This window comes from Microtus ochrogaster (assembly GCF_000317375.1).
Source record: "Microtus ochrogaster isolate Prairie Vole_2 chromosome 6 unlocalized genomic scaffold, MicOch1.0 chr6_random_2, whole genome shotgun sequence".
Taxonomy (NCBI): domain Eukaryota; kingdom Metazoa; phylum Chordata; class Mammalia; order Rodentia; family Cricetidae; genus Microtus; species Microtus ochrogaster.
In genome coordinates, this window is record NW_004949095.1 from 3,346,820 (window position 1) to 3,359,878 (window position 13,059).

The following is a 13,059-nucleotide window of genomic DNA, read 5'->3' on the forward strand; positions in this document are numbered from 1 at the left end:
TTGTGAACAAGAAAGTCCCCAAGGAATCATTGAGAAGACATGCATCAATGAGAATAATTTGTTTTCTCAGCCCCCCTTTATGCCAGCTACAGTAAACAGTGTCTCTGCCAGTAAATCAACGCAGCGCAGGAATTATCTGTATCCCGCACCAGGAAGGGAACTGAGAAGGTTCTGTGAAGGAAATGCTGGCCTGTCTAATAGAATGGTAGGATGAGAAGCCTGGGATTCAATGTTGAGGTTTCCATTCTAGTCTTACTGCTGCCATATTCTAGCTCTCTTCAAGTTTGATTCCTACACCTAGCGAAGTAGGCAGAATGAGACGAATGGTTTCTTAACACTTAAAAATCAGTAAAGCACACAGAGAGGTTTTAAATGAAACCCAGTATCTGAAACAATTCCAGATAATACTATGGAGAAAGTTGAAGCTAGTGGCAGAGCTCAGCACCTTTGGCAGGTTGGGGGTGGGGCCTGGGGACTAGGGCAAGGGTGGCCTCTACTATATTCCTATGGAATCTGGAGCATTACTGAGAAGGTTAATTGGAAACCTCGATCAGTCACATTGGCATTTATCTAGGGTGTGCCATAGGATGACAACTCAGAGGTAGCAATGCACTTTGGCAAGGAGCATCGCCTTTCATTTTGTGTGTCCCAGTGTGCATGTGCAGGTCTGAGGAACTGGTCTTAGCTCTGTCTGGGTCTGAGACAGTGTCTTGTTGTGTTTCTACTGTTGGCAGCTGCACACTCAAGAACAGCAGCAGCCACCTTGCCGGAGGAACCAGGGGTGGCAGATTTGCACTGCAGGGCCCCAGTTTTCTGTAAGGTCAGGGGTTTGAAGCAAGCTCTTCAAGCATGAGCCAGCCAGCCAGTCCTTGCTTTGCTTTCTTAAACCCTGGTCTTTATCTAAACCGTGTTCCAGTCATTTCTGATCCTTGAAAAAAGAGTCCATCAGTTGCCAAGAAAAAAGACAGGTGCTAAAGGTGACCCTCTCACCAGAGTCAGAATTCAGGCGGTGGGCTGACAGCCTCAGGGAGGAATGGTAGCTTCTGCGCCGCGACTTGTAGGTATTTTCACTGCTACGCTCCATGGAGAACTCCTCCAACCATGAAGAATTTGAACGCTTATCCCGAATTGTAGAAAATGAACGTCGCATAGAACTAGGGTCTGTTACCACCTAGAAAGAAAAAAAATCCAGAGGAACACAAGTCTGGATTAATTATTGATAGAGTCTGAAAATCCAGACATGGGACTAACACTCTCAGAAACTGTGAACTATATGACCTCTGGAAAAACTGTCACCTCCTTTGAATCTGCCGTGCAAAATCCTTGGCTATACAGGATGACGTGTCCTGTTTCAGCCACACTCACTGAGAGTGCCCTCAGTTGTCTCGTTTTCGTGAATAAAGCAGATGAGTCTACTAACTGTGTAGAATTCGGGCTGGCACTGTGCAAATGTCTCTTAGAACTATGTTCTACAGGGGCTTAGTCAGGACCTACTGTAAATAGTCATTTTGAACCAGGTGATAGCGATTGTCCAAAGACTATATTCTGAGGGAAACATGGTTTTTTTCTTTCATTATTTATTCAACAGATAAGGTTCTGCCCTATAGCCCCCTAGCCTAGTAAAGCTTGTAACTTAACCATTAAGGAAGAACCACCCTCCTGTCATGACCCCCCACCCTAGCCTCCCATAGCCCCCTCCAACTTTGGATTGCCACAGGTGTTAGAACAGATCCACAAAAACTTCTTGTCTCTGTCAAAACTTCATGTAAGACAGACAAAGAAGCCAAGGAAACAGACAAAGAAATGAGGCATGGCTTGCACTGGATAAGACAGTCCTGACATAAAGCGGTGCAGACAAATAACTCAGATGTGCTGAAGGGGCTGGGGAGAGAAAAGAAAGTACATAGAGAAAAATGCTGGTTGCTTGGCTGCTTGGGTCCTGAGAATGCTTAGCCCAGTGCCGGAGAAGTTAATACTATTTTATTGACTAGACTTTTGAAGGCAGGGCCTTGCTACAAACACAATATAGAGAAGACTTTATCAGAAATAGTCCGTAAGCTGCGTTTTGCATGTAGGCAAGAGGTAGAGAAAAAGTCCAGGGCTTACCTGAAAATATCAGGTATTTCATAACCCACTTAATTAAAGCCTGGGATGCCACTGCATAAGGTGTGTGGTCTTGAGTTTTACCTGGGGGTCCATAGTCAGTCGTGGCATAGAGGATGCCCTCCCAGATCCCGCATGCTTCTGGGTGTCCGGAGGAAGGTAGATGCCACGGTTAGAGGACTGCACACTTTTTAATTCACTAACCTCTGGCTCCTGGAAATAAACACACAGCCAAGCTTGTGGGACTTGGTTCTATCCCATCGTCTCGCACCTCCAGGGGATGATTCAGCCCCCGTGGTAAGAATAATTTTTAGAAGGGAGACTGATGCTTAGGAGGCCCTGACTGTAGGTGGATATATGTATTTATGTGCATATGTGTCCCTAATTGTACGTGTGTGATGCCAGATATCTCAAACAGAAGGCTCTAACTGGGATGACGGGGTTAAGGCCGTCTTTGAAACAGAAGTTCAGGTAGTACAACTTTATCAAACAAACAAACATTTCTGCTCACTGGATGCTTTATGTATGCAAATTATATTTTTGATAGGTGTTGTTATTGTCTTTGTTCTTTGAAGAATCCTTTTATCAGTTGTATAGGAACTAGGATTTGACAGAAAGTCATTCAGTGTCTAAGAGCAAACATGTTATGGATTAATTCATGTATATAACTTATGAGTTCTATAATTAAAGCCACTGAGAATGTCGTGGATAAGCTCTCTCAGGGATCTACTAACTAGTTCAGGTCAATAGAAATGTAATCTAAACCATGTCTATGATTAGATATGTGATGTAGAAAATCTTTCCATTATGATTTTATTTAACTTCATATATCCAAATATCACACCAACACATAAGAATTCATTTTTATAATTAGTACATTTCATTTGTACTCATAATATTTCAATTGTTCATCAGCCATGTGGCTGTTATTGTATTCAAATGTGCCCCTCCAAAGTGTTACAAGGTTGGATAGGAAAGTGTTGGTTAAAGAACATAAGTTTGCAATAAGGATAACTTGTGTTGCTGTATAAATTCTGGAACTTCTTGGAGATGCTCACATGAACCATGCAGAGATCAAAAAACATCTTTGACATCTGGAGATTATTCTAGAAAAATGTCATTTTATATTTACATACCCATAGTTTATGGTATAAATACCTAAGTAGGTCAGCACCCAAAGAAAGGGAAACCTGGGGTGGCCAGCCAACTTTATGGCTACTGGAGTGACTGGGAAGAGGGACCTTTCCAGGGCATGTGAGATGTACTTGAGAGAGCCACAACATTTGTAGTGCGTGTGATAATGTGCACACAGTTCCAACTCCAAACAGATGCAGTACAGACACTGTAGTCTACAGGTGCCAGAGGCAGCGAGACACACTCCATATGCACACACACAAATCATGGCCACGCCTCAGGACATCTGGAGCAGGGACCTAGAGGGATAGGCAAAGGCACACAGTGGTGAGTGTGTGGCATGGCTGACACCTAAGTTCAGATACAGACACCGGCACTGACAAGATGAACACAAATCCAGAAAGTTCTGGCACTACAGCTCAGCCTGGGGAAACCCACACAAATGATGAGGTAAAATGTCCCTGGGGGGAGAAAGAAAGACCACGTTATTGAGATTTTTCCACCACATCTATCAACTCGGCATAAAGTGCTGAGAGGAATTTTCAGAATCAAACTATCCATTCCAGCTTAGGCCCTAGGTTTTAGTGCTAAAACAGCTAGGGGGGAAGAGGGTGATTATTAAGAACACCCTTGGGGCAGTTGTTTGGTGTTCTAGGATACCTGACCTTGCTATCTTCCCAATATAACGGATTCAAGATCCTCTGTCTCAGCAACCAGAGATGACAGAATTACCTAGGCGAGCCACTCTTCTCCATAGGAAACCTACTCCATCACACACACACACACACACACACACACACACACACACACAGACACACACACACACCGCTCATTTGGCATGGCTCTGGGATATATAGTAGTAGCAAGAATGGTTTGTGAGATGAAGGAGAGAACAAAGTCACTTATGAACCATAAAGTAATGAGGCTCGGCTCACTTAGTGCTGGTTCTCTGTACAGACATTCACAAACACTAGGTTTTGTCTTGCTCTCTCCAATTCAATTAAGCCAGGAAAAACCTTGGGACTCTTAACTCCCAAACATGGAATAATGGCAAAATTGATTAGTTTGGCAATCAGGTTTTACTTTTGCACTAGTAAAGACAAAATCTTAACTGGTACTCTCTTCTTCAAGATTGAACTTTACTTGTTAGGGTTCTTGGAAATTTTACCATCTAGACTAATAAAAAACTTGTGTTGACCTCAGGAAAATGACTTTAGGGGCTTTTTGAGTGTGTGGCCTTGTAGAATTATAACTGAAGGGAAGAAATTTGCCTGAACCCACACATGGCAAAAGTGGTGACATCTTCTGTATGTCCTGGTGGACAGCTAGTCATTGTTGCAGATGCAGCCACTAAGTATTAGAGGAGGCGTGCTTCCCTCAAGGATGTAGGGGCATCCTATATTTCCATAAGCAGCACTTAGTGGTATTCTATACAATATGAGCAGATACTACTTATTCTATGAGAGTATCTTAAAGCCTTGCTATCATAGGCAAGATTTTATATATAATATTTGCTTTGAAATCTGTTAAAAGGGCTTGGCCTAAAGAAACATAAGTTCCTACAGGAAGGAAGAGCCCTCTTGGGCTATGAAACCTTTAGAGGGAGCATTCTCAGTGAACAGGAGAAACTGGGTAAGAGAGGGCTGAAAGTAAGCGTGAGAAGGATCAGGAAATACTTCTTAGGTCATCGACTCATTCATTCACCAGAGATTGCTGTTCCTGGAATTGTCCATCATCAGCAGGGTCCATACAAGCCAACTGGAATATTTCTTGCGGGGAGAGTGGACTCATTGAAGGGTATCCACTCCGACCACTCCTGAAAAGCAATATCAAATTCAGAGGTAATGAGAGACAGAAACAGTCATGCCATAACTTCCACTAACAAACCCCTTCCCATAGGAGACCTCCTTCTTACAAGGGCAGCACCCTGCTCTCTCATCTGGTCTATGAGTCTATTGACTTGCAGGTGGCTGGTCTTAGAACAGAAGATGTTTAAGAAAGCGTAAGAAAACATAGAAACTGGTGTTTTCAACCTGCGCTTGGAATCATTCATCATTTTGCTGGCGACCAGCATATCTGTGACAAATGACACCATTTGTCACACTCAGCCATATGGAAGACCAGTGCTAGATTGTAAACCTGTTTCTGTTGAGTTTCCCTATTGGGCAGAAAAAAATGCCAGAGTTTAAACAGTGAACAGCTTGTTTAAATATTAAGCAGTCATAGTCTTAAAAAACCCACTTTCAGTAAAATGGTTTTACTGTGCCAGCATCCATGGCGAAACTCAACTCCATCCAAGTCAGTTCCATTAACATTTACTAAAGGGTTCCTCTGGGCTGCTCACTGTATCTTTTGGCTCATGTGCTGGGAGATGATTTCAGAGGTGGTGGTTGAGAAGCAAAGACCCTTGGGTTGATTGCTGTATGGGAGGATGTTTAAATGGTGATGAGGTAGGGTGGAACACAAAGCTGCCAAGTGAAAGGTACAGAGAATAGCATGGTAGATTGATTCCTATACAATCATGTCCAAGCTGATGTTCCCTGCAAAATTGGCTTCTGTTGCCATTCACTGTTATCAGTGCAGTAACAGATTCCATTGTCCTAACCAGGAGTGAGCCCTTGTGACTATGGGAAGAGGGGCAGGCCAGAGCTATACAGTCATAGCACTATAAGATGATACACCATCTCTCCAAGTGCCAGTGTTCTGCTCTAGGGAGGCCCATCTCATAAGAGTCTATGGCCGGGGACTTTGCATCCCATAGAGAATTAGAGAACTGAACAAGAATTGCAAGTTACTTTAAAATAATCTGTAGGCTCAGACTTACTAGATTAGCATTAAAGGAGAAGGTTTGAATAGCAGAGAATCACCTAATGGGTCTTCTGCCAGTGAGAAATTTAGCTGAGTTTTACAACTCCCATAGAGTCATCTCATATTTAAGTCACCTGTCTAAATGCCACTCATTCATCGGCGTGCCTTCTCCTGAAACCCAAGGTAACAAAATGGACAAGGCAAGTATATAGCATGGACCCCTGTTAGTACCACAGAGAACAGTTGGTTCTTCAATAGGTGGAGAAAACCTTCTATGGCTTCCATTGAGTCTCTAAAAGTTAATGTGTTGGAAATTTCATTACTAAAGTTATATGCTAATGTTATTTAAAGCAGAACACTTGGGAGATAATTAGGACTTGATGAGGTCATGAAGGTGAAACCCCCATGCTACATTACTGTCTTTATCATAAATAGGCCCAAACAACTATGTTCGCAAGCCTATTCTGTCTCATCCCACACATGTGACAAAAAGGTCCCCACCTGATATAGGCACCATACTTTTGGGCTTCCCAAGACCCAGTATTATTGTCCAAATAATTCTTTATTGAAGGCGAATTTAATTAATCCAGGCCAGTGGGTACACGAAGATACAATTTTAATATATAAACACACTCACACACCCGGAGTTAGCCGAGAAAAGGGCTAAAGCTAAAGAGCCAAGCAGTGTTTAAATGAATACAGTTTGTGTGTTGTTATTTCGGGCATAAGCTAGCCGTGCGGGCAGCCGGGTGGCGGGAAGCAGCCCGCCGCACCAATTACTACACTTTATAAACTACTAGTCTGAGTTATTTTGTTAGAAAACAGAAGAAATAGTGGCAGAACCTTTAGAATCACAGAACAATATCACAGAGTTAAATAATTTGAATTGAGTGGTAACCTGCTTTAAAAACCTTGTGAAGTTCTTGTTTTTAAGAAATTGTTCAAAATACAGGACATGGCCTCCCCTAGACTCTTGTTCCTACCTCACCAGCATTTTCCTTTGGCTTTTCTTTGCTCCCAGAATTCCATGTATAGGCTGCTTTAAGTTTGTTGAAAGTAGTAATAACCAGGCTTTCTTTCTGTTAAAAACATTAATATAGGTTGTACCCACAGTACAGGGTACATCTGCTCCCAACAACACTCTTTCCATGTACTTTGGACGTTCCTTACCAAAAGTTATTTTCTTAAAATATTCTATGGTGCGGGACAATTGTCTATATTCTGTCAATTACGTTTTAAATAAACACTGATTGACCAGTAGCCAGGCAGGAAGTATAGGCGGGACAACCAGACAAGAAGTAGAGCCAGGTCAATGAGAACAGGAGAATTCTGGAAAATAGGAAGCCCATTCCTCCCCAGTCCTACCCAGACACAGAAGAAGGAAGATGTGACCTGTCCCACTGAAAAGGTACTGAGCCATGTGGCTAACATATACTAGAATAATGGGCTAATATAAGTTATAAGAGCTAATAAGAAGCCTGAGCTAATGGGCCAGTTTATCATTAATATAGACCTCTGTGTGGTTATTTCGGGTGTAAGCTAGCTGGGAGGCTGGGACAAACAAAGGACCCTCTCCTTGTATCAATTCTAGATGTCCAGTAATCCATCAGAACTCTCTTATGTGCCTTCATACCCTGCTACAAGTTTTCCTTCTGGAATTTATCACAATTGTACTTGAAAATGACAACTGTTTTCCCCTGGCAGCTTTTCTATTTAAGGTCTGGCTTTCCTGTATACAAGATCACTTTTTGGGGAGAAGGGAGCTATGTCTGCCATGGTCACCATTGTAATCTCTATAATTAGTGTCTGGCTCTCAAAATGCATGGCTCTAAAGAACAACAGGCCTAAAGCAATATCTTCCAAAGGTTTACACCAAAAACACGTGGGCCATTTTCATTCCTCTCCCTCCCTCTTTCACTCCATGTAGCAATCCTATTCCTAAATCTTTCTTCCCTGTTAAATACCTTGCCTGCCCACTTATAGCCCGGTTGTCCAAGCCATTGCCATTGATACTTTATATAACTGCAGCAAGCCATTAAATGATGTCATCTCTAGAATTTTCCCTCTGAACTATTAAGTCTACACTGGATTCATAAATGAATTTTGAAAAGCACAGATCTAATCATGTCACTCTGAAACATAAAGCCCCATTATTTTAAGACAAAAATTGATTTTTTTTATCATGGATTAGAATGCCCTCTGTGTAGCACCCATAACCCAAGAGTAGCCAGCACAGGTAGGTGTCTTACCACAGTCGCACCTTTTGAAGAGCTTGCCTTTAGGTCTCTGTTACTTCCTTGAGGACTCCCCCTACTACCCCATACCAAGCTCTCAAACTAGGTAAGCAAATACTGTCCCTAGAACTCTCAGCCTGGAGCAAAGAATCCAGTGGCTGTTGCTTCTCTTTCCCTTTTATGCTCATCAGTCACAGAGCCATGGCACTAGCCCCATGGAGAGGGGACAGCCAAGCATTGAGAGATGGCAATCCTTCACAACAGAACTATAGCTAAGGTGCTAGTGTATTATAACACGACTCAGCGTCTTCGACTACCGTCCTGATGCTGGCTGCAGCCTACACACGCTTGACTTCACTTTCCTCTTACTCCTGCTGACGAGCCATTCTGAGAAAGTCAGCCCCAGGAAAAGAACTGATTCCCAGTGTGTGATTTCTGAACCTTTCCAGTGGTGACAGAATGCAGGCAGGAGTCCTATGGACCCTTGGGTCTTACTCACAGGCCTGAACCAGGGTCCTGCTGGAGATAAGGCAGCGCTTTGGCATTAGCGATGATCTCCTGCGGCAGTGATGAGGGCTCCATGCGCTGAAACATGGGTGCATTTTTCTGTTTTGAGACAGACAATTCCCATGACTTTGTGGGGACTGCTCTGAGAAGACCACAGCTTACATGAGCAACAAAGAAAGACCATTGGGTTCTTGTTTGACTTTCTCAACCTTTTAATTCACCGAATTTCTAATCCCACAAGACTACAAATTTCATCAACTCTTCCCCAAGCCCCTTGTCACCTTTTAGGGTGCTTTATAGGGAGGGATACATGCTGCCTGCCCCCTTAGGAACTGTGTTTATCCATGACCCATCCAATATACCATCACTGATCCTCACCTGTTCTTCCAGCTGCTGTCTCTGCTTCTTCACCTTGCTCTGTTTATAGTAGTCCATGATCATCATTGCTGCATAGATTTTGCCCACTGTTAGGTCAGAGGCTAAAAGCACAAGTGGAGCATAGGATGAACAGAGAGGATGCAGGTGGGCATAAGCTTTCTTACCCACTCTCCAAAGCAAACTTACACTCTCAGCCACTCATTCATCTAGTGCTTATTAGGGCTCTGGGGATATAGAGTGAAGAGATCCTTGCAGTGACGGCGGTGCTAACAGTACTGGATAGTATGAAATATATTAATAAGTACTACCTCCTATATCATTCTAGATATTCATGTCCAAGTAGCAACACATTTCCCCAGATGTACTAGGGATTACTGAACAGTCTCATGTGGAAGGAGAGAGCTATGTATCCAGAAAATGCCATTCACAACCACGGTGACTCAGCTTAAGAAGTTAGTTTCAATTAATTGTGATTAAAAAAGTACTTTAGGAGTGAGGACTTAGTTTGCTAATGGCAACGGAATGATCCCTTTGTCTCCTTGATCATTCTGGTTTCCCTAAAAGATGTGGCCTTGGTATGTTGGGCCACAGTGCCAAGCACAATCGGAAGGAGGAGCCACCACACCTTTGGGCATGGGCACAAGCAGATCCAGCATCTTCTGGGACAGGTGAGGCCAAATGGCTAGAGTTTCTTTTTGTAGCTCCGAGTCTAGCTGCTGTCTGTCTGCACCACCTAGGATAATATGAATTATTAATAACCCAATCATAACTGACACAGAATACTGATGACTGGGGAGTGGGTGAGGGCAGGAGCTGAATCAGCATGGCACCTCCCATGATGAGAGGAACCTTGGCACTGAGTGAACAGTGGATCTGGCAATACCAGCATTTCTGCTGAGGAAGCAGAATACACCTTGGCTCCTATTTTAAGTGATGGAGGCATATTCTTCCTCAGGGATCTGAGGCTGAGGCCAAGATCAACTTCCTCACTGATTCTAATGGCCTCCCAGGTGCTCAATACATCAGAAGGAAATGAAGACAGTCATAAAGAAGACTCCTGCCTCATTAATACACATCATCCCTCCCATTGACCCTAACTATACAATCTAAGTGATCTGATTTTTAAAAAGGCAGGAGAAGGCAGGCTAAAAAGTCTTTATAGATGTCATAGACTGCTTCTCTTCCTTTCCAGACCACTGGATTAGGAATAATAACAGGCAAAGCATTGCAGTGTCCACTATGAAGCCTTCCAAGACTGTAGAGAAAAGATGCTGTATGGGAAAAATTACAGAATTATATCTGGAATGCTATATTATATATGCCAGGCATGGAGTACTGAGTCACTTATTTTTACCAGAGAAAGGGCAAGTCTAAAGTTACTGAGTTAGAGGTAAAATCAGGTCAGTGCATTATTGGGCGCATGGCCAGCTAGATTACAGTTCAGCTGCTCCATCCTATAGCAGCTGCTCAGGTTATAACTGCCTCCCCTTTCCTCTCTCCTTCACCTACTAATCTGACCTTTGGCGATTTTGATGTCCAGGGCTGTCCGGATCAGAGCCATAAGTGTGGAGGTAAAGTGGACTGTCATGTCCTCAGCCACTGGCATGTTCATCAGGACCAACCTCTGTGTGAAAGAGAAAAGAGAAAGAGCAAGCAAAAAACAAATATATTGAAAGACACATTGGTTTAAAAGTTAAAGAAAAAAATGAAGGAAAGTGCAGAGGTCAAGTGCACAGACAAAAAAGAAGGGCAAGGATTCCCCATTCGCATCCCAGCCTGGTTCTCCCTACTTCTCACACAAAGCTCATTCGCTGCTTGTTTATCTAGGGAATGATGCCAAATTCCAAGGAAAAGGGGTTTCCCAATCACCCCGTAGAATCCCTTCCCATGGGGAGTGCAAAGAGTATCTCCCATTGGGATGGGAAGGGAGTAAGCTCTGGGAGGTGGCTCCACTCCCTGCTCCAGGGGTGTGCTCTATTTCTACTTGTCCAATGAACACCCCCAAATTCAATGGAGAGATAGGAAGAGAATTGGCCTTGCATATCTCACTTGAAAGATGTATCCTAGTGCCCCCTTTTTGAGTCTTTAAAGGATGGAATTTGCCAGCACATGACTGAACATGCAGAAAGTCCAATTGGTCCAAGGGATGAGGAGGAGCAGGATGGGCGGGGCGGGGAGTGCAAACAGGCTCTAAGGGAGGGTGAACGAGGAAAGCAGGGAAGACAGAGTGAGAGAAGGGGGTACAGGCAGGAGCAGAGTGGGCAGGCCTTGTTTCCCTCACCCAGAGGAAGGGATCCAACTGAAATGGCCAAATCCACTTCTCAGAGAGTATCCTGCTTTTAGAATTCTGTAAAACTCTCCTCCCATGCCTCTCCCAATGCATTCTATCAAGTCTCCTCCCATGCCTCTCCCAATTCATTCTTTCAAGTCTCACCCCAGAAAGTCAAATTCATTTTGCACAGTGTGGTACTTATGGGTGTCAAAAAAGATACTATTCCCTGTGCTGTGTACAAGCAGCCACGCACTGGGGTGGAGGGGGTTCCTAAGGTCTACATTCTAGTGAGATGTTCTCTGGGGAAATACAATTTGGGGAGAACAGCAGAAGGGTCCTGGTGGCAGTGGTTGGGGGTAATGATTCATGATAGTTGTTGGTAGTGGTTGGAACATGTCTTTCACCAACCACGCTCTCCAATACTCAGTTGGATCATCTTCCCTAAAGCAACTCCACAGACAGTGTGTTAGAGTGTAAAGGTTGTTTCTTGTCTGTTTCCGAGTCTCATCATTCCCACTTCTGGAGAAGTGGCAACATTGCTATGATGTATGCCCAGGTGAGTGGAAAAGCTCTGGAGTTCTTGGCCAACTTAGACACCACCGGGGAGCTAGCAGCAACTATTGCTGATAGGAGAAGAAAACTCCTGACCCCAAAGCTTGATAACCCCCAGTAGACGATGCTCTACGACCACGAGCAATCTACCCACCACTTGGTCATGCTTAAGAAGGCAAAGCTAATATTGAACACATCTTGTGCCCATCTTTGCCCTCTCAAGAGCACTGGGTAGCTGGCCAATGGGGGATAAAAGCTGCATTCCTGTTAATCATAAAATTGAAGACGTATTCCTCTTTTGTGTTTGTCTCTAGAAGGAAGCTATGTCATCACAGGGGGAAAACATTTGTTGGGAGTTTTCCTTCTACAATTTTCTTGTGGAATGATCCTTAAGGATTATTCCATTATCCCCCTAGCTTCTGAGTGAAACCATTTCTTTCTCAGTAAGCTTTCCTGGCTCTTTTGTCATGGGCTTCTTTCTTGCCCATCCAATTATTTCCCTGGCCACCACTCTGCCTCCTTTTAAAGGAAACACACCACTTAGCAGCGCCTTTCTAGTAGCCCACTCACAAGAAGCCACGCACGTGTAGAAACACAGTAACACAGTGAACAGTCCACGGGGAACAGCACTAGCACCACTCTTGTATCCTTCATGACTGCATCTTCAGGACCCTTTCCTGACTCTTCAATCCTCGAGTCCCACTGCTACCTCCCCAACCCAGCTTCCTCCCATCATCTGTCCTCCCCACAACTGGATCCCATTTTCTGTCGGTCTCTAGCCCAGAACAAAGGAAGGGGTTGTCTACCTTATAGGCCACTTTGGAGGGACATCTCTTGCCGAGGCCTAGCGGTGGTGACATGAGAGTCAGCATTTCATACATCTCAGTGTAATGGATGCGGCCACTGCTCATGGGGGTTGGGGGGTAAGTAGGGGTAGGAGACGGGCAGGGCAGTAGGAGTGGCCGGGAAAGGGAAAAGTGGTAGAGGAAGGATGCAGACAGGTAGGTAGGAGAGAGGAACAGCATTCCCAGAGAGCCAAAACAAATTATTACAGGAAACGGAAAAAAACAA

The 13,059-nt window shown here is 44.0% G+C and overlaps 1 protein-coding gene across 7 annotated transcripts in view; it reads right to left on the reverse strand.

Moving 5' to 3' along the window:
* Cacna1e (calcium voltage-gated channel subunit alpha1 E) overlaps nt 1-13,059 on the reverse strand; it is a 492,139-nt gene that overhangs the window by 10,119 nt on the left and 468,961 nt on the right. For 3 of the 7 annotated variants that reach the window (XM_026787573.1, XM_026787572.1, XM_005363888.3), the window contains 8 exons: nt 12,795-12,891; nt 10,683-10,788; nt 9,790-9,897; nt 9,165-9,265; nt 8,779-8,885; nt 4,942-5,053; nt 2,188-2,316; nt 991-1,171 (listed from right to left, as the gene is read on the reverse strand). In XM_026787573.1, coding sequence (XP_026643374.1) covers nt 991-1,171; nt 2,188-2,316; nt 4,942-5,053; nt 8,779-8,885; nt 9,165-9,265; nt 9,790-9,897; nt 10,683-10,788; nt 12,795-12,891 — 941 coding nt within the window. The remainder of the gene's footprint in view (nt 1-990; nt 1,172-2,187; nt 2,317-4,941; nt 5,054-8,778; nt 8,886-9,164; nt 9,266-9,789; nt 9,898-10,682; nt 10,789-12,794; nt 12,892-13,059) is intronic. The other 4 variants (XM_026787575.1, XM_026787574.1, XM_026787571.1 and 1 more) reach the window with 3 other exon arrangements.